The following is a 21,242-nucleotide window of genomic DNA, read 5'->3' as shown; positions in this document are numbered from 1 at the left end:
GCCAGCAGATGGGTGCCTCGGTGCCTCTCAGCAGAGAGTCACTCGCTACTAGCACTCGCCGCTTCCTTTTGCGCTTTTAGTGTGTGGTACTGGTGTGGTTTCTCCATGTGAATCTTGCTCGTTGGTTTTGTCTGCTGCCAGACGCCTGAGAGGTGTTTGCGTGCCCTGCTCGTGGTGCTCCTGGTGCCCGGTACTCCCTAGAGGCCAGTACATGCAGCATCACGGTTCCACACTGAGCTCTGCCATTATAACCCTGTGGAAATCACTTCTACATTCTCCAGTTAAATGGCCTTACATTTTATTACTTATCAGTAGCATTTATTATAATGAAGAGAAGCTACTCACTTGACTACTGCTACTACTGCTACTACCAGTCAATTAAATTCAAATTAGAAGGGGGGAAAAAAAACTGTAAAAGGATCAAATGAACAAAATGTTTGGTACTTTATCAAGTAGAAAAGTTAAATAATTTGTTCTATAAAGGCACTGTCAGTTTTTAAGAACCTACCTCCTCTATTTAACCTCTGTGGATTTCAACATAATTTTGATTTTATATACTTTTAAGCGCTTTCATTTTGTGAAATAAATGCAAATAAACATCTGTTCCCTGCAAAATATTATGGGCCAACTGGTTTAGGTTATTTCAGTTCGTAGAAATATAATTGTAGCTAAAACACTTTGTAAAACTTATTTAACTGGATCACTGGGTCACAGCATTTATTATTGCTAATTGTAAAATTAGCTTGTTGTAAAATAACTGAATTTGCTCAAAATCATCTACTAAAGGCACTGTTTTCGGTAAACATGAGATGAGGAAAATTTTTAGCAGGTCACATTGAAAATTTATGCTTATTCTCCGTGGATAATGCCATTTATAATAGACACCTGTTTTGCTTGTGGGTTTCCCTCTCCAGGTGTTTTTGAATTGCAGTTTTACTTCCAGGCTCCTCATAACTGACAATATTTATTAAAACAAAACTTAGTTTGATCAAACTGGTTAAGATGTTTTGTGAGGAAAACATCATTTAATCAGCATAATTCTACGGGTCAAGCTTATTTTTGGAGCCTTAAAAGACAGTATACCTAGTACATGTGGAAAAATAACGCTTTCCACTGAAATATGTTGCCTGACTGTTGAAACTCTGGACTACACAACAAATTGTATGAGATTTTTATTTTGTTATAGATTTTTTTCTGTGTGACATCTAAAATAGCCACAAACCACAAATCTAGACAGGAACCAGCACAGAGCAGCACAGTGCACGTTGTGCATTACTTACAAAGGAGTTCATGAAAATTAACTGGGAAAAGCAGGTTCTCATAGGCTACACAGAAAAAAATATGTGACATTTCTAAAAATTCCACACCACCAGCAGGAAAATTTCCAGTAGGAAAATTCGAACAAATCAAAAAAGTTGGAAACATCTAATGGTTCTGCAACTCTCTCATTTGCACTTATCCTTATTGTAGGAGATACGCTGGGGGGGAAGGGGCAGGAATTCTTGTGGAGGACTTTAACTTACGAGATGTCTGCTGGAAATACAATAAAGCAGAGAGGAAACAGTCTAGGAGGTTCCTGGAGTGTGTGGAGGATAACTTCCTGACACAGCTGGTGAGTCAACCAGCAAGTGAAGGTGCCCCGCTGGACCTGTTCACGAACAGGGAAGGACTTGTGGGTGATGTGACGGTTGGAGGCCACCTTGGGCACAGCGATCGCGAAATGATTGAGTTTTCGATTCTCAGAGAAGTAAGGAGGGGGGTCAGCAGAACTGCTGCCTTGGACTTCTGGAGGGCAGACTTTGGCCTGTTTAGGGAGGCTGGTTGACAGAGTCCCTTGGGAGGCAGTCCTGAAGGGCTATGGAGTCCTGGAAGGGTGGACATTCTTCAAGAAGGGAACCTTAAAGGCGCAGGAGCAGGCCGTCCCCATGTGCTGAAAGTCGAGCCAGCAGGGAAGAAGACTGGCCTGGCTGAACAGAGAGCTTTGGCTGGAACTCAGGAAAAAAAGAAGAGTTTATGACCTTTGGAAGAAGAGGCAGGCAACTCAGGGGGACTACAAGGATGTCATGAGGTTATGCAGAAGAAAACTAGAAGGGCCAAAGCCCAGCTAGAACTTAATCTGGCTACTGCCGTAAAAGACAATAAAAAATGTTTCTATAAATATCTTAGCAACAAAAGGAGGGCTAAGGAGAATCTCCGTCCTTTATTGGATGTGGGGGGAAACATAGTGACAAAGGATGGGGAAAAGGCTGAGGTACTTAATGCCTTCTTTGCCTCAGTCTTTAATAGTCAGACCAGTTGTTCTCTGGGTACCCAGCCCCCTGAGCTGGAAGACGGGGAGCAGAATGAAGCCCCCATCATCCCAGGGGAAATGGTTAGTGACCTGCTGCACCACTTAGACACACACAAGTCTATGGGGCTGGATGGGATCCACCCAAGGGTACTCAGAGAACTGGAGGAAGTGCTCACCAAGCCACTTTCCATCCTTTATCAGCAGTGCTGGCTAACTGGGGAGGGTCCCAGTTGACTGGAGGTTAGCAAATGTGACGCCCATCTACAAGAAGGGCTGGAAGGAGGATCCAGGGAACTACAAGCCTGTCAGCCTGACCTCGGTGCCGGGGAAGGTTATGGAGCAGAGCATCTGGAGTGCCATCACGTGACATGTACAGGCCAACCAGGCGATCAGGCCCAGTCAGCATGGGTTTAGGAAAGGCAGGTCCTGCTTGACCAACCTGATCTCCTTCTATGACAAGGTGACCCGCCTGGTGGATGAGGGAAAGGCTGTGGATGTTGTCTATCTAGACTTCAGTAAAGCCTTTGACACTGTTTCCCACAGCATTCTCCTGGAGAAACTGGCTGCTCATGGCTTGGATGGGTGGACTCTTCACTGGGTAAAAAGCTGGCTCTATGGCCGGGCCCAAAGAGTGGTGGTGAATGGAGTTTACTCCAGTTGGTGGCTGGTCACAAGTGGTGTTCCCCAGGGCTCTGTGTTGGGGCCAGTTCTGTTTCATATCTTTATCAATGATCTGGACGAGGGGACCGAGTGCACCCTCAGGAAGTTTGCAGATGACACCAAGTTGGGCGGGAGTGTTGATCTGCTCGAGGGTAGGAAGGCTCTACAGAGGGACCTGGACAGGCTGGATCGATGGGCTGGGGCCAATTGTATGAGGTTCAACAAGGCCAAGTGCCGGGTCCTGCACTTGGGCCCCAACAACCCCATGCAACGCTACAGGCTTGGGGAAGAGTGGCTGGAAAGCTGCCTGGCGGAAAAGGACCTGGGAGTGTTGGTTGACAGCCGGCTGAATATGAGCCGGCAGTGTGTCCAGGTGGCCAAGAAAGCCAATGGCATCCTGGCTTGTATCAGAAATAGTGTGGCCAGCAGGACTAGGGAAGTGATCGTGCCCCTGTACTCGGCACTGGTGAGGCTCCACCTCAAATCCTGTGTTCAGTTTTGGGCCCCTCACTACAAGAGAGACATTGAGGTGCTGGAGGGAGTCCAGAGAAGGGCAACGAAGCTGGTGAAGGGTCTGGAGCACAAGTCTTGTGAGGAGTGGCTGAGGGAACTGGGGTTGTTTAGCCTGGAGAAAAGGAGGCTGAGGGGAGACCTTATCGCACTCTACAACTACCTGAAAGGAGGTGGTAGCGAGGTGGGGGTCGGTCTCTTCTCCCAAGTAACAGGTGATAGAACAAGAGGAAATGGCCTCAAGTTGCACCAGGGGAGGTTTAGATTGGATGTTAGGAAAAATTTCTTCACCAAAAGGGTTGTCAAGCATTGGAACAGGCTGCCCAGGGAAGTGGTTGAGTCACCATCCCTGGACGTATTTAAAAGACCTGTAGATGTGGTGCTTAGGGACATGGTGTAGTGGTGGACTTGGCAGTGGTAGGTTAATGGTTGGACTTGATAATCTTAAACGTCTTTTCCAACCTAAACGATTCTATGATTCTATGATTCTATGAATATGTGCCCACTGTAGAAATTCTTGCCATTCTAGGCATGGGGAGTGGTAAACATTGTGTTTTACACATCAAGCCCTGATTCTTGTTTTCTAAAAAATGCAGGAGTGGCTCTGTGAGGATGAGGCAGTTTCTTGGGCATGAGTGACAAGGGCACCCCTGCCTCTTTCCTTGTCCACTGGTGGCTCAACTCCAGCAGGACAGATAGTCGTACCCACTAGGTCTGACATCTTCCAGCGGTGTGGGAGAAGGGGGCTCAGCTGGTGCCCTGGTCAGCCAGGCTAACCCAAGCTATTCTATAAAAGATTGGCAACATTTTTCCTGAACAGCATGTTGTCCAAGACGATGAACATGTTCTGAGCACACTGAATGGCTGCTCTGAACAACTTAGATGCTTCCCTGCATGTCTCCAAAGCACAGTGCAGCTTTGGTGCCTGGCATCACCTTCCTCCTCCAACCAAAGCACTGCTCAGCACTCATGGGAGGTTCTGTTCAGCTGCTTGCATCCTTCATACTCTGAAATGGAGACATCTGTTGGTTTAAAACTCCTTCAGGGCTGAGATGGTGATTAAGAATAAGTAGTGTGAGTTGAATTTGAATGTGAAATGAAATAGGAGTTAAGTTCCTAAGCAGCTTTGAGGATCTGTGCCTGAGCTTATAAAATGCAATTAATTAGTGACTAACTGGAGACTCTGTAGGGCTCTTCCATCCTTGAGGTCTCAGTATGATATGTCCCCTCCTTAGCCCATATTGCATGCTCTGAAGTCATCGTTATGCCAAGGAAGGAGGCAGACATATCTACTAGCTCTTTGACCTAGCATAATTCCACGTAAACTGTAGCACACACATTATTGTGGCTTGGCAGGGAGGGGCAGGACTGAATGCTACCAGACCTTAAGTATTGACAAATGTTAGGGCATTGCTTAACCTCCCTTGGTCTGGTGAGCTGTGGCATGCAGTATGGATTGCTACAGCTGATGGAAATTCATTAACACCGTTGGAATGTCATTAACACTTTTACCAAGGGTTATATCCTTTTAAGTGTCCAAATATGGCACTCCAAGCCAGTGCTCAAGCAAATTAGAAGCAGCAATTCCAGGAAAGAGGCATTTGTTGATGATATAATGCCCACAAGTGTCAACAGATGTCATTCCTTATAATAAAGCATGTGGCTCTAATTTGGCACTTCTTGCCATCAGGAGGAACTTCTTGCAGAGCAGATGTCACTTCTATCTTTCATGGGTGTCTGTGCCCTGCTAAAACTGGCATGCCAGTTTAGAAGTAGGCATGGTGCCATTAGAGCAGATGGTCAGGAGCACAAGTCGTGTTACAGAGCTCGTGTTTCTAGAAATGTGGATGCTGGGACTGAAGTACTACCCAGGAACATAAAAATCTTCCTACCGAGGAAAATTCCCCCCTAAGTAGGTTAATACATGCCATTAATGCTTTAGTGCTAGTAGAAAATGGATATTACCTGTATCTTCCTTCTGCTTGTTCTAACTTTTGGGCAACCACTGGTGATCCCAGCGGCCATTCTGGCAGCTGAGGACATTGGAAAGTAGATGTGTCCTTGGCAAAAATGATGTCAATGCTTGGTGTTAGTTTGTCAGCTCTACAGTACTTGGGAATTGTTGTGGTGTGGAGGACTATTTGGCTGGGCAACGAGGGGGAGAAGTGGCCCTTGGACCTGTGTTCATCTGTTTTCTCTCTAAGACTGCATGATTCTCTGCCACACCGATACCTGAAGTAAAACTCTGCTCCTGTTTTACTTCATGTGGTTTTTGCTTAGTATAGGGAGTAGCATTTTTTCCTAAAGTACTCATCCTGAATCTAACTTGGCTTGCATTGAAGACAACACTTCAGCTGAACTGCCTTCACTGGGATAAAATACAGTATTTCTTACAAATTCAGCCTTCAATAACACTTCATTTTGGTAAATTTACCTAACATGGGATTTTAAAAAATCTGTTGCTTGGATATAGCTACTTATTTTCTCTCCCAAAATGAATCAGCTGAGATTAATTTAAGTGTTAATTGATATGTAGTATGTTCGTCTTGTGTCAGCAAGTAGAGCTTCCAAAAGTGCTATGTGTCCTTGCTTGCCTTCAAGCGTACCTCAGGTGTTAAGAAGCAGTCCTTCCTACAACTAATTGATAGGCTTCAGCAGTTATACAATAAGATCAGGTTACTCTGATCTGATCAAAATCTTCATTTGTATGTCTAGGAGAAGCTTACAGCAGATATATTTCTCTCTTCTCAGTTAGAGAAGCAAACATTTCCCCAGTATGTAGTCCTACTGCCTCAGCTCCTCAGGGTACCACACGAGACACTTCAGCAGGGTACTTGTGACGTGGAATGTTTCTTGTCACTGCAATCAGAGCTGTACACTGAATGAGGAAAGTTTGCAGGGAAGATTTGGTCAGGAATGACCTTTGACATTTCAGCTCCAAATTGTGCCAAGATATGGCCCTTTCAGAAGGTGGATACACAGTATCTCAGGCCCATTTTAAAATGTCTGCATCGTCTAGGTATCTTTGGCAAGATAACGTTATGTTACTGTGGTGGGTCGGCCCTGGCTGGACGCCAGGTGCCCACTAAGCTGCTCTATCACTCCCCTCCTCAGCTGGACAGGGGAGAGAAAATATAACAAAAGGCTCGTGGGTCGAGATAAAGACAGGGAGATCACTCATCAGTTACTGTCACGGGCAAAACAGACTTGACTTGGGGAAATTAGTTAATTAGTTTAATTTATTGCCAATCAAATCAGAGTAGGGTAATGAGGAATAAAAACTAAATCTTAAAGCACCTTTCCCCCACCCTTCCCTTCTTCCTGAGCTCAACTTCACTCCCGATTTCTCTACCTCCTCCCCTGAGTGGTGCCAGGGGATGGGGAATGGGGGTTGTGGTCAGTTCACCACACGTTGTCTCTGCCGCTCCTTCCTCCTCAGGGGGAGGACTCCTCACACTCTTCTCCTGCTCCAGCCTGGGGTCCCTCCCACAGCAGACAGTCCTCCACAAACTTCTCCAATATGGGTCCCTCCCACGGGCTGCAGTTCTTCACAAACTGCTCCAGCGTGGGTCCCTTCCACGGGGTGCAGTCCTTCAGGAACAGCCTGCTCCAGTGTGGGTCCCCCATGGGGTCACAAATCCTGCCAGCAAACCTGCTCCAGCGTGGGCTCCTCTCTCCATGGGGCCACAGGTCCTGCCAGGAGCCTGCTCCAGCATGGGCTTCCCATGGGATCACAGCCTCCTTCAGGTGCATCCACCTGCTCTGGCGTGGGGTCCTCCATGGGCTGCAGTGGAGATCTGCTCCACCGTTAACTCCATGGGCTGCAGGGCACAGCCTGCCTCACCATGGTCTTCACCACCGGCTGCAGGGCAACCTCTGCTCGGGCTCCTGGAGCATCTCCTCCCCTCCTTCTTCACTGCCCTTGGTGTCTGCAGGGCTGTTTCTCTCACATATTCTCACTCCTCTCTTCTGACTGCTGCTAGTGTTGCGCAGGTTTTTTTCCCCCTTTCTTAAATATGTTATCACAGAGGCACTACCACCATCACTGACGGGCTCGGCCTTGGCCAGCAGCGGGTCCATCTTGGAGCCAGCTGGCATTGGCTCTATCAGACATGGGGGAAGCTTCTAGCAGCTTTTCACAGAAGCCACCCCTGTAGCCCCCCCGCTACCAAAACCTGTCCATGCAAATCCAATACAGTTACCCTTTCTGACAAAATTATGATTAATCAGCTAAATACTATGCTGTCTTCACTCTATACTCTATGAGGCTTTAATTAGCCAGCTATACAAATGATCAGCTAGCCAAGCAGCTGTACAATCCACCAGTGGTGGGCAAAGCTACCACCAACATACGGTGAAATTTTAGAACATAATGAAATCCTCATCTTGCCTGGTAGAGGTGTAACATTTCACAAGATCCCAAATAAAATGTGTTATGTGATCCAAAGTGTGGCTATAGTCAGCAAGTTATCTGCAACTCCCACTAACACATACAGCAATTTTACTTTGTGGTGAAATTTTCACCTTGCCCAATGAGGCTTGTAACAGTTCAGTAGGGAGCAGCATGTAACTCCACTCAAGTAAGAAATCTATTTAACTGGATCCTAAAATGTGTGTTTTAATTGGTGAGGTGAGATGAATAAGTTAGTATTGATACAAGGAGGTGCATCAGCAGAAGGCTGTATTTCTACTATCAATTATGTATGAAGGACACTGAAGATGAATCCGTGCCAGAAAAATTAATCTAGATTTCAAAACCTCTGAGTCATCAAAACCAGTAAAACATGCAAAAGGAAGGAGCTTCAATTCCATGTGAATATACAGAATTATATTTTCAGTTTTGTTTGTTTATACTGAGTTAATTACAGAAGTGCCACAAAGCTTGATTGCTTCTATCACATTGTTGCACACTGGCAGATGTAGGGTTTGATCCACACATACCAGTGCAGAAATATTATGAAATATTGTTCTTTTGTCTTCTGTAGATATTGTAGATATTTATGGTGGAAGAAGAAAATGAAGGATAAATATTTATTCATGTAAACATAACTTTTACCTGACTAAAGTAAAAATATTTCTCTTTCCAATTTGCCTTTCATCAGCTTTACAAACAGTGGACTCTTCAAATACTTTTTGATTAATGGAGGTGGGGCTAAATTTTGGGCGGTATTTAGGTTAAAATTGCAACCTGGCTAAAACTAAAAACTAGAGCCAAATTGTCAGATCCAAATGAAGAACATACAATCAAGTTACCAAGACATGACAAGTTATTACATGTCAGCAGAGCCTCACATATTGTCCATGGTCATGCTCTAGCACTTGGCAGAGGCAAAACATCTCCACTTCTCTTAAATCTACTTCATTGCAGGTGGGGCTAAGCTGAATGACCTCTTTTGCCAATGGCTGGGAGCACACATAGCCCGGCTCGGCGGATGCTGCTTGGCTGTGGGTCCAGCTGCACTGGTGAGCAGGGGAGGGCCTGGAGGCCAGGCCAAGCCTGGTCTCCTGATCCCTTGCCCTGTTCTCCACACTGTGGCTGTGGTTTGGTCCACTCTAACTCTCTCAAGAGAAGCTGCCAAGTAAGCCTGAGTGGTGTCAGGATGAGCCAGCCTACACCACTTGGCTGGCTTTTATTTAGCAGCATAGATACAGCCTGATAGACCAAGCCTCAACTAAAGCCCATGTCTGCAAGGGCATCCTGCCATGAGTAGGGTTGCCAGTGCTGCCCTGGCAGTGCAACTGCCATTTGAGTTAGGAAAGCACATCCTGAAGAGGTGATGCTTCCCTCTGCCCTGTCAGAAACACCACCTCTGTGTTTTGCATGCCTGGATCAGCTGGAAGTGCAGGATCCAGCCTCTGGCTGCAAGAACCATCACGGGCAGCTGGAGGTGAAGGAGGAGCCTGCCAGCGCATCTGCACAGAGGTGCTTTTGCAGCTCTTCCAGCAATGGTCGGCTTTGTAGGGTTCCTACCCTTCAGGTGCCCCAACAGCTATCTGCGTGGCCAGACCTGAGGGGCCAAAACCATCCAACAGCAGGTGTCATAGGAGAAAGGTGCTTGGCTTTAGGAATGGAGGGCACAGGGAGAAGGAAGGGCATGCAGCAGTCCCTTACAGATGTAAGTGGTAGTGTACAAAAGCCATGACTGATCACATAGCTGTCATTAATTGTCAGTGATGGCACCAAACTCCCTCCCTGGCAATGAAGGGGCTGTCTCAGAGGTATTCATCTGCAGTGCAGAGACCCAAAGCCATCTAAAGCTCAGAGGGCTGGCTCCTGTGCTGACAGGAGCTGCAGATTTGGCTCCTTACTTTGGTGGAAGTTATTAAGTTTAAAATTCAAAATTCAGGTTTCAGTTTTGAATGCTAAGACTTATGAAAAATCAGCTTTTATAAAGGCAAGTGGGCATGCACAACCCTCCTCTAAAATAAATATGTTACAGGGCATTATTGCTCAAACACCTTTGTCTGAGCAAAAAAAAATGCAATGGGAAAAAATACTTCGAGGTAAGTGAGTTAGGTTTAAGCATTGTGTGAAAATCAGTCCTTCAGCCTCTTCTTGTTCTGGATGGAAAAGAAACCTGTCATCAGCTTGTCCCTGATCTGTTGCACATTTCGCCTGTGGTATCAGGAAATACCAGGCACTGGCTCTCAGCAAAGACAAAAAAACAAATTAGCTGGCTAGTAATCTCGTCTACTATCGTAACATCATATAAATAGCACGGTAACCCCTCAGGACTAATGATCACATTGTACCGCTTGGTCAATAGCATTGTTTCAGCTTGAGCTACAGAGCTGTGCCTTCAACTGTGTCTCTTGATAATTACACTATGAAATGTTATATTGAAATATACAGTGTTGGACTTTAAAACAGTAACCCTTAAAATAGTGAAATAAAAAGCTCAGCTGACAGGCTGCATATCTTGTAATCAATCTATAAAAATTACTTACCACTTTACAGGTAAAAATCAGAAATAAAGAGTGGACATTAATCGAAGGATGGGCAAATGTTCCAATTTAGTGAAAAGTGTGTCTTGCGGGTTTTTGTTTTAAATATCACTTACAACATTCACTGTAGTTTAGGTATTTTCCTTATCAGATCATTACCCATGGCAGTGATTTTAAGTTTCATTTTGTGCTTGTATTTGTGCTTGAAAACTGGGGCACAGAAGTGCAGCCTAGTAAAACCCAGAGGAATAATACAGCCCAATGTTTTGCAAGTGAAAAAAAGTCATTCGAGCTTCATTCATCATCCGGTGTTCCTGCTCGCTTTCTCAGTCTGTCTCTGCTACTCCCTTGCTGTGTGAGTTTGGAGAGCAGCTCAACTCCTTCGTTATTTGTAAAGCTCATTGAGTTCTGTGACTGGAAAGTGCTTTAGAAATGCTAAGTGCGCTCACTGCTGCAACAACTAGACATACCTTTGTTGTCATTAAACTTGCCGTCAAGTAGTGTCTAAGGATCTTTAAGATGGAAAGGGCTTGCTCTTACCCTGAGTAAATGTTTGTGCTTCAGTGAACATTCACGATGCCAGCACGTTCCCCGCGTCTTGGGTGTGATTCCAGCTGCGGCGGGGAGCTAACAGCTCCAAGCCTGCTGCCAGCACAGCGAATGCTTGACCTGCTATGAAGAGCTGGAAACTCGCTCCGTTTCGACAGGGTTCACATAGCAGCCCACGAGACAGGGAGCCGCAGAAGCAGCTGCACTCCTGCTTTAATACTCTTTTGGGGTCTGTTTCTCAGCAAAACAGAGACCCGTAGGCATTGTCAGACAAGCTATTTTTCTAGAAAGGACCCGAGTTATCCAACAGAAGGAGACTTTATTGCCCTTGAGTGCAGGCAGGGAAATCTGTGGCTGTGGGGCTCTAGACCGCAGCCCTTCCTATCACTATCTCCTCTCAGAGGAAGACCTGCCCATACAACATGGCTTAATTAATTTCTTGTCAAACACAGAATTCCCCCCCCCCCCCCCATGCATGCTCCTGCTGGTTTTGCAGTTGTATGTAAATATCATACCATATTTCCGTTATTTCCATGCCTTTTTGTAAATTTTGTAAATAATTCCAGAAAAGGAACATATACAAGAGACACAAACTCCTAGTGATGCACACAAGAAAGCCTTCCTCTTCTGAGGGCAAGGAGCCCCTGAAGCGAGCTGCTGCAGGGCAGGGCCAGATGGTGAAGAGGACAGTGGCAGATATGGAGAGAGCATGGCTCAAGCCACCTGGGAGCCAGTGGGATTTTGGTCATGGTTTTCTTTGAACACACAGCCTACAATATGTTGCTAGCCCTGACTTCTGCAGGCCTTTACTGGCATAGCAGTGTAGGGGATGAGTGGGTGCAGCTGAGACTCTCCAAAGTACTTGCAAGTCTTCAAACACCTTTCTTCTTCCCTGTATTTTTTTCACAAGCAGAAGAGTAGAATTCCTTGGCACTCATAGTGAGGAGCTGATAAAAGTGAGGCTGAAGGCCTTTAGCTCCAGCGGATCATTAATAGTCTGTTAAATACTCTACTGCAAAGTCAGCAGTGTTGCTCTTCATAGAGCACAGTCTGCAAAAATCCAGGGCGTTTTATGTAGGAGCACCCAAATGACTTGCCAGGTGCTTCAAAGGCAGGCAAGGAGTCTCCCCTGGTTTAGATAAAATGCAAAAGTAGAGGAGTAGGAGGGAAGAGGTACAATACAACAGAGGATGTGATCACCTGGAAACTACTCATGCACTGCACATCTGGTGTTTCTGTAGAGGCTTTTACTGAAAAATAAGAACTGGTATTCTGGGAGGGCAGATGCTACTGACTCACCCACCGCAGATAATAGTGGAAGGCATTATCTCATGATGGACTGACAAGTACCATCTGATGAATAATCTTTCTGATTTTCCTTCAAGAAGTGAATTCCACTGAGTAAATGAAAACCTTTCTTTTCCTCTTAGATCATGAGGAATGTGCATTTTCCTGAATCTTTAATTTAATTTCTTCTTTGAATGCTATTTGAAAAGAAAAGTAGAATCCAGCACCATATGTAGCAAGGTGGAGCTCACCTTGCCCTGCTCCTGGGGAACTAGATGCTGCCCTAGTGATACCCATGGAAGCAGCAAACATTTTCTTTTTGGGGCATATTATACATGCATGTGTTGTTGTACCCCACTGTCTCCTTCTGAACTCCATCTCTGAGTGATCAGCAAAGTGGGAGATATTGTCTCTTCTGTTAAACATTGACCTTATCTCAGCAAATCCTGGATATATTGATATTGCTATTGTGGTGAGTTGACCTTGGCTAGCTGCCAGACACCCACCTAGCCGCTGTCTCACTACCCTTCCTCAACAGGACAGGGAAGAAAATAAGATTAAAAAGCTCATGGGTAGAGATAAAGACAGGGAGATCACTTACCAATTACTGTCACACGCTAAAGAGACTCAACTTGGGAAAAATTATTTAATATATTTCCAATTAAAATAGAGTTAAATGGTGAGAAACAAAGACTAAAAAAACCTAAAACAGCTTCCCCCCCACCCCTTTTTCCCAGGCTCAACTTCACTTCTTCCTTCCCAACTCCTTTACCTCCTCCATCCCACCTCCCCACCGAGCAGCACAGGGGGGATGGGGAATGGGCATTGCTGTCAGTCCATAATAGTTCCTCTGCCACTTCTTCCTCCTCACACTTTTTCCTACTTCAGCATGGGTCCTTCCCACAGGCTGCAGTCCCTCTGGATAAACCTGATCCTGTGTGGGCTTCTCTCCAGGGGCCACAGCTCCTGCCAGGAGCCTGCTCCTGCAAGGGTCCTCCACGGGCTGCAGCTTCCTTCAGGACACGTCCACCTGCTCTGGTGTGGGGCCCTCCACGGGCTGCAGTGTGGATATCTGCTCCACCGTGGTCCTCTCCGCGAGGTGCAGGGAAATACCTCCTTCACCATGGTCTTCCCCAGGGGCTGTGGGGAATGTCTCCTCCCTCTCCTTCTGCTCTGACCCTGGTGCTCGCAGGGCTGTTTCTCACACTTTTTTCCTCACTCCCCACTGCAGGGCAGTGTTTTGTCCTTTCTTAAATACCTTTTCCCAGAGGTGCCTCCAGCTTGGCTGATGGTCCCAGCTGGCAGTGGGCCTGTTGGAGCCGGCTGAAACCGGCTGGACCCGGCTGTGTCTGGCATGGGGCAGCCCCCGCCTCTCCTCACGCAGGCCGCCCCTGCAGCCCCCCAACACCTTGCCACGGACACCCTGTACAATGATGCAGCTTGTCTCCCTGAGTCCATTTCTTATTAAAACATCAAAAGCTGAATTGCTTTTTTCCTTCGCTTTTTTTCTCCTGAAGGGGTTTGTCCACACATGGCACGAGGCGCACGGCCGGCTCTCTTCAGGCACCGGGCATTTCTTATTCAGGGGACCTGATGAGGCTGTGTTTGTCAGCTTTCCCACCCACTCCTTCCTGTAATTAGCAGAACTCTTATGCTGTGTTCTAGACAGTAGAAGTGTTTGTAGCTGTCGGCGCTTCATCTTCAATACCTAGAAAAGCTTTTTAAGGTTTTTTTTTTAATGAGAGGTTATGTAACTCCCCTGGACACCTCGTTCTTCAGCGCGGGAATTGCTTCCCATTCGGCCACGTTTGTGAGTTGAAACGTTCTCCATATAATACATTTCACAATAGAGAATAAAGGGTTTCAATTAAAGAGCACTTGAACGGCATTTCTCTGCAAATAATAGGAATCATTTCCTCTTCAAGGTTAGTGTTTCTACAGTTGAAACTTTTAAACGAATAGCTGAGGAAAGAAAAAATTTTCTGCAAGCGGTGCTACCCAAACCAACTGGGTGAGCATATATCTGAGACCACTTCAGGGGTAACTTCAGGAGCAGGATGCAGACGGACTGAGGTGGACACACATGCTGTAACATCCCTCTGGCACCTGGTCGAGGTGTCCTCCTGCACAGCTGCAGAGGAGATCGGGCCAGGCTGGGCCAGACGTTCTGCTGACGTGACTTTACTGAAGTCAGCAGTGTTTTGTCAGCAGATAAATCAGCACGTAATCTTAAATGTTTGTTACGCAGGTGAAAAGTCTGTGTAGCGTGGGTATAAAACAACGACCTGATGTGCTAAGGGGTTGTTATGTGCACAGCAGTGTAAAGACGACAAATGCTTCAGGTTTTCCTGTTCCTGCACAGTGTACAGGAGGCTGTTTTGTTTGTATTTTTAATGTGGCTTATTATGTGAACAAAGGTCAAATGTGTTTGTAGATGTCCATGTATACTGCAGATATGCACTTTAAATTAAGACCTATATGCAAACAGCCTTAAAGACACAGCAAAACTTAACGCTGTTTTGTCAGAGCCAAAAGGTATGTTCTTCCTTTATCAGAAAAGAGGATTTTCTTTTCCAACCAGCACTTTTTTTCTAGTGACTTCTCAGTAAGAAAGGCAAAAAAAAATCTCTCCTTTACTTGCACACATTTAAGAAGCCTACATCTTAAAAATACTGGAGACTTGGACATGCCTATTATTAAAATAATTTTATCATTTTTCTGCAGGCAGTACCTAAGTAGTATTGTATTGTATCTTTTAAAAATAATGGAAATAAAAATTATAGCCCTTTTCTGAAATCCTATGTATTTCTTGCCACTATCTCCACTCATTTTTTCAAACAAAATGTTCATCCTTCTGCAAATGTTCAAGTCCGGACGTGCTGTAATCTTTTGCTCCTCTTAGGCTTTCTACTCAATAGATAAAGAAGACACTCCAACTTTGCCTTTTTCAAATGTTAAGAAAAGATTGATTTCCTTATATCTACAAGGAGCCTAGGATGTTGTTATTCCCTAGATGACAAATGCAGGAGGAAACCAAACCCATTAGAGGTTTTGAAAGAGGTCAATATAAACTGGAAACCTTGGCAACCTAAGGTTAATTATGAGAATATGATTGAAGTGGATGTGAAGGTTAAGGCAGAATTTTTTTTTGTTTTTCATCTTATTATTCAAATGTCTGAGTGTGGTCTGAAGGACTGTTTGTGGGAAATCCCTCCTGGGTAGGAGAATTCGGTGCCTTGCACCACTGAGCCCTGCTATTCCCCCTTACTCTGACAACCAGCAACTCCCAGGTGTTAGGGTGAGCGTGTAGGGTGACTCCTGTAGCAGCCACAAAGTCAAAAATAACTCATCCACCCAGATATTTAGAAATTCCATGGTTTCTTTACGAGCCTTGCGGTCAGATACCTTTATGGAGTTAGCCCAAAAGCAGGTGTTAAGTTCCTGTTCTAGTCAGACTCCAACAGCTGCCAAGAGTTAGCGCTTAAGTAGTTGCTGGGAACTCTTTATTTCTACATAACCATTTGTACTGGAGAAAGTCCATGTAACTTAGTCCAAGCTGCAATGAGAATATGTCTTTGTAGATTATAATTGCTGATATAAGCTCAGTCTGTATGCCACAGTGCACATATATTTTTTATGAACTTATAATTAGAGCAGTTTTGGTCTCCTGCAGGTTCCAGCTTTGGAAATGAAGAGCAAATCACTCCTAAGGCATCCGCACCTTCTAAAGACGTCCCCAAGGGGAGCAGCAAGAGCGCGACGCAGGTATCGAGCAGCACAGCGACTCCACGCAGGAGCTTACTTCCAGCACCAAAAACTGCCACAGCACCTGCTGGTAAGTGCTCCAAACTTGTGTACTTGAAATGTCATCTGCGTTAGGCCAAGAAATGCAGAAACCTTATTATGATGCTATTTTACTGCTTACTTGATTAATTTTCATGCCATTCTTGGGCACATTGCCAATGTGCTGATTTGGACTCTATTTGCTATAGTCTCTTTGAAACACAGTCAACAACACAGCTACAATCTCATAGTGTGAACTGTGTCTCGAGTTGAAGGCATTTAGTGTCCCTAACTACACGTGCCAGAGATTTACTGTATATATTATTGATTCTCACCAAACAGCTTTTTGAAAACATCGCATTGCTTTAGACACCAAAGCATTCCTTTGAGCAGATAATTCATTGCTAGTTATGCTTGCAAGGGTGAGAATACTGCCCTCTAAGTTTAAGCAATTTGTGGTGTTTTCACTCAGAAAGGGAGAAGGAGGCAAGTAAATAAAGCAAAAAGCCTAGTCTTGTTTCCAAATTGTTTCCTTACCTAAGCCCTCCTTCAGCTTGATCCAATATGTCTCAAATCAATATGTCGATCCAGATATGTCTCAAATCAGCCAGCAATAATTCATAGGGTCTCACACAGGAAATTTTACAGTTTTCTGCCAAATGCCTTTTTTGTTGAAAAACATGCATCTCTCCACTGTCTCCTACTCACACTTGTTTCATGCTACCCCTTCCCTAGCCTGGCACTTGGACATGGTGTATAAACTCCAGGTTCCCCTTGGCAAGGATGTAGGGGTGTATCTTCTTGGGTAGGACTCACCACTTTTGAGAGAGTAAGGAGCAGTTCATGCTGCCTGCCCTTGAGGGCTGCTAACACTGGCCCATCTGCCTGCCCACTCAGTGGGGAGACATGAGGGTACCCGTGACGGTGAAGGTCTATTACACACTCAGCGCTGGCAATGTTGAGACTCGAGTTTGGGTGTAATGGATGAGTTAGGGCTGTTCATTGTGACTTGCAAGCAGGGTCAATATGATTATTGGTCATAATTATAAAATAAGTTTAAAAGCGTGGCTGTAGACACCCTCTCCTCTGTTTACAGATGACATCTCCTCACCCCACGCAGCTTCAAGCGCTTTCCTACCCACTAGTGGACAATATTCCCCTACCCTGTTCCAGCTCTTGTTTGTTCCATTGCCTTTCTGTCTTATGTGGCCCCAGCACTTACCTTTCTGCACTGCTATGGCCCCTGGACATGCATCAGCCAAGATCTCAGAGTCCCCTGAGGAGCCTCATGAAAGGCATGGAAGTTCCTCAGGGCCCGAGATACTGCTGTAACCACAGCAGGCTCTTGCACACCACAGTCTCTATGTGTTTCCATGTTCATTCCTGCTGCCTCATGCCCCAGGACATCCTCCAAGCCTCTCAAGGGAAAGGAACATCAATGATCATTTAAAAACAACAGACATTTTTAAAGCCATAGTTGGAGGAGCTTACTGGTGAGAAGCTTGTGCCTGAACTGGTCATTGAACTCTTGCATGTGGCTACCGAGGTCAATATTGCATCTTCTAACATGGAGGTGAAGGAAGAATATGGTTTCAAGATTTAAATTCCTGGAAAGCACTTCATAGACCACTAAGACAACGGGGTGCATGAAGTGTAACATAGTATTTTAGTGAGTGAAACATACTCCACTGTGTTCGTATGACAGTAGTGAAATATGAATTTATTTGACTTAAACAATACCTGGATTTGTTCCACAGATGATCTGACACAAAGTTACTCTCCAAAGCCAGCATGTTTTTCAGAGAGCTCTTCTATTGCTACTAGTAAGCTGGAACCTTGGAGCTGCGAGAACCTAGATGTGCCTGAATCTTTCTTTACTCCCACAGTTTTCTCATAGAAGCAACCCCTAGTTCCACTTTCATGAATCTTTCCTTGCTTTTCCACTGCCTTATAGTTTTCCTATTTCTATTGTCCCCGCTTTCCTAAGATTCTCCTTTAGGTTTGATTTTAATTTTTAAATGCTCTTCTGTTTCTGTCCCTAAAATATTGTAGCTTCATATCTGCCTGTTTAGAGAGAACATTATGCAGAAAGACAAATCAGACTTTTTCCACTCAGCATTTTCCTTTGGAGAGACAGTTTGGATAGGCCACTTCATGGTCTTGAGTAAAGGGTTGTGTATGTCTATACAGAATAGTAAGGATTAAAAAAAGAGAGCGCTTCAATAAGAGTATAGAAATTCCATTAAGTTCAGATTATATCTAACAGTTTAGATTCCAAAATAAAGAATTTTGCATAAGTCACCAGCCTTATCCAGTCTGGCTCTTATTCAATAGAGTGTTTCATCTCTATGTAAGTCCCACTGGGTTTGATAACACACACTGCAAATGAAGCTGGGAAGGAAAAATCAGTACAAAATATGAGACAAAGACTTTATGCATTACTTGTCCTGGTCACCCAGTTTCAAGAGAGATTAACCTGGTGTGGTGGGTTGACCTTGGCTGGACGCCAGGTGCCCACCAAGCTGCTCTATCACTCCCCCTCCTCAGCTGGACAGGGGGGAGTAAAATATGATGAAAGGCTCATGGGTCAAGATAAGGACAGGGAGATCACTCACCAATTACTGTCACGAGCAAAACAGACTCGACTCGGGGAAATTAATTTAATTTATTGCCAATCAAATCAGAGCAGGGTATTGAGAAACAAACCCAAATCTTAAAACACCTTCCCCCCACCCCTCCCTTCTTCCTGGGTTCCACTTCACTCCCGATTTCTCTACCTTCTCCCCCACAGCGGCGCAGGAGGATGGGAAATGGGGGTTGTGGTCAGTTCATCACATGTTGTCTCTGCTGTTCCTTCCTCTTCACTTTCTTCCCCTGCTTCAGCATGGGGTCCCTCCCATGGGAGATAGTCCTCCATGAACTTCTCCAACACAAGTCCTTCCCATGGGGTCACAAGCCCTACCAGAGAACCTGCTCCAGTGTGGGCTCTTCTCTCCATGGGGTCACAGGTCCTGCCAGGAGCCTGCTCCACCACGGGCTTCCCATGGGGTCACAGCCTCCTTGAGGCACATCCACCTGCTCCAGCATGGGGTCCTCCACAGGCTGCAGGTGGGTATCTGCTCCACCATGGACCTCCATGGGCTGCAGGGGGACAGCCTGCCTCACCATGGTCTTCAGCACAGGCCGCAGGGGAATCTCTGCTTTGGCATTGTTTCTCTGACATACTCTTACTCCTCTCTCCGGCTGCTGTTGTGCAGTTTTTTTCCCCCTTCTTAAATATGTTATCACAGAGGCGCTACCACCATCATCGATGGGCCCGGCCTTGGCCAGCGGCGGGTCCATCTTGGAGCCGGCTGGCATTGGCTCTGTTGGACATGGGGGGAAGCTTCTGGCATCTTCTCACAGAAGCCACCCATGTAGCACCCTCTGCTACCAAAACCTTGCCATGCAAACCCAATACACCTGATTAACTTAACAGTTGCAGGAAAGGACTTACTGCTACAATCAGTGGCTTGGAGAATCTGGCAGGGAAGATGAAGCTGAAACAGTTTGCCTTATGTAGTCCAGCTCAGTGAAAGTCGAGGGAGGAGGATGTGGTCTTCTGTTCAACACAGTCAGGAGTGACTGTCAGAAAACTGTTTACTTCCATCATCTGCAATCACTAACTGGGGCACGGACCAATCTATCAACAGAATATATGGATAAAAGGTGGTACCATTTTTTTTTGTTTCCTTTTCAAGTTTTCTTCCTTTTTTTTTTTTTTCCTTTTCTTTCGAGCTTCCTTTCCTCTCTTCTGGTCCCTAGCTAGATTATGTCATTTCCTGCTACAGCAGTATTTGATTAGTATCAGATTTGCTGCTAGACATCTCCAGCAAAAGCCTTTCTTTTCCAGCTAGTGGCATTGGCATGATAAGCTTTAAAGGGCTATTTCGGGTTTCATAGACGAGCTTTTCTAGCCTCTGGGTTTTTTTTGTCACAGGCAAGAAGACTGTTAGAAATCCTGGGTCTTTTACTACTTGTGCAGCCTCACACAAGTGAGTTCTTGCCAGGGAGGTTTCAGTATTGGCGCACTACAATGAGCTGGAACCGTGGAGTTTGATATGCAATCATGCTAATGTGGACACACAAAATCTAGCATAGACAGGACTAATTGAACAGTTCAGGCTGTCACCTCTGAGTTTGCACAGTTCCAAATCTCAGACCAACACAGGAGAGTCGAAATTACAACTTAATGCAAAACAATATTTACCAAGCAGAAAGAGGATAATTTTTGCGATCACATCAGGGCATAAACGTTGAAGGGGAGAAGAATTACTGAGGCTGGTGGAAAGCTAAAGTTGACTTTTAATTTCAGTTTTTAATCTATGAAATGATTTAATCTATGAAATGAAAAGACTAATTTTTTGCTGAATTTTACTATCGGAGAAAGCTGAAAAATAAAAGTCCATACAGAATTTGGATCATTATGAGAAATTCTCCCATTTTTTTCCTTCCAAACAACCTTCATTTGCTTATTGTCCTGAGGTTGTCAATAGATGTTTTCTACATCATTAGTCAGTCTCGGCATAGTTTCCTTCAGAGCGTTTGTTATTGTCTTTGCATGACCCTCCACTAACCTTGGGTATGTCTGCTTCCATGGGGGCACACAAATGGAAACTCTTTGCCTGGGCTTCAAGCTGGCCGTAAGTGAACTTGTGGGTTGAGAGCCATAAAGAGCTGTTAATGCCATGCTGTGTCTGAGTTAATACGCCCAGTGGAGACAGAGCAGCGTAGCTTCAGAATCGGATTTACTTCCCTCCAGAGTGTGCGGAGTGTGGTGTTCAGTCCTTGTGTCTGTGGGTGCATGGGTCCATACAGGTGTGCCCTATGCAGGAAGTGCAGTGTTCAGGCTTGCACTGGAGAGCAGTCAGTTTTGTTCTTCCCATGTGATGGGGATTGCCCACATGCTTGCTTATGCAAGCCACAGTAGCAGAGAGCCAGGAGGGATGCTGCTGGAAGGTATTAGATCCATCACAACTGGAAAAGAGTTGAAATTACTATCTCCCACTCTGGAGGTCAGGGGCTCCAGTCACCTGCCCAGCCTCCTCCCAGCAAGGCACCTCTGTTTGTATCAGCAAAGACTGGATGCAGCAATGTATGGAGCCCATTGCCACCACCTCACTGAACCTATAGTCCAGTGTTGATAGGGAGACTCAGTGAGGTGAGGTAAAACTTGCCT

At 45.4% G+C, this 21,242-nt stretch overlaps 1 protein-coding gene across 1 annotated transcript in view; it reads left to right on the top strand.

The window, feature by feature from the left end:
- Positions 1 to 21,242, top strand: part of MTUS2 (microtubule associated scaffold protein 2) — a 199,670-nt gene that overhangs the window by 103,765 nt on the left and 74,663 nt on the right. Inside the window, exon 4 of the mRNA XM_075492006.1 lies at positions 15,915 to 16,076. Within this exon, the coding sequence (XP_075348121.1) occupies positions 15,915 to 16,076 (162 nt within the window). The remainder of the gene's footprint in view (positions 1 to 15,914; positions 16,077 to 21,242) is intronic.

Source organism: Mycteria americana, chromosome 1 (assembly GCF_035582795.1).
Source record: "Mycteria americana isolate JAX WOST 10 ecotype Jacksonville Zoo and Gardens chromosome 1, USCA_MyAme_1.0, whole genome shotgun sequence".
In the NCBI taxonomy this organism is placed as follows: domain Eukaryota; kingdom Metazoa; phylum Chordata; class Aves; order Ciconiiformes; family Ciconiidae; genus Mycteria; species Mycteria americana.
Note: the sequence above shows the minus strand (reverse complement) of the source record. Positions and strands in the feature narration are given on the sequence as shown.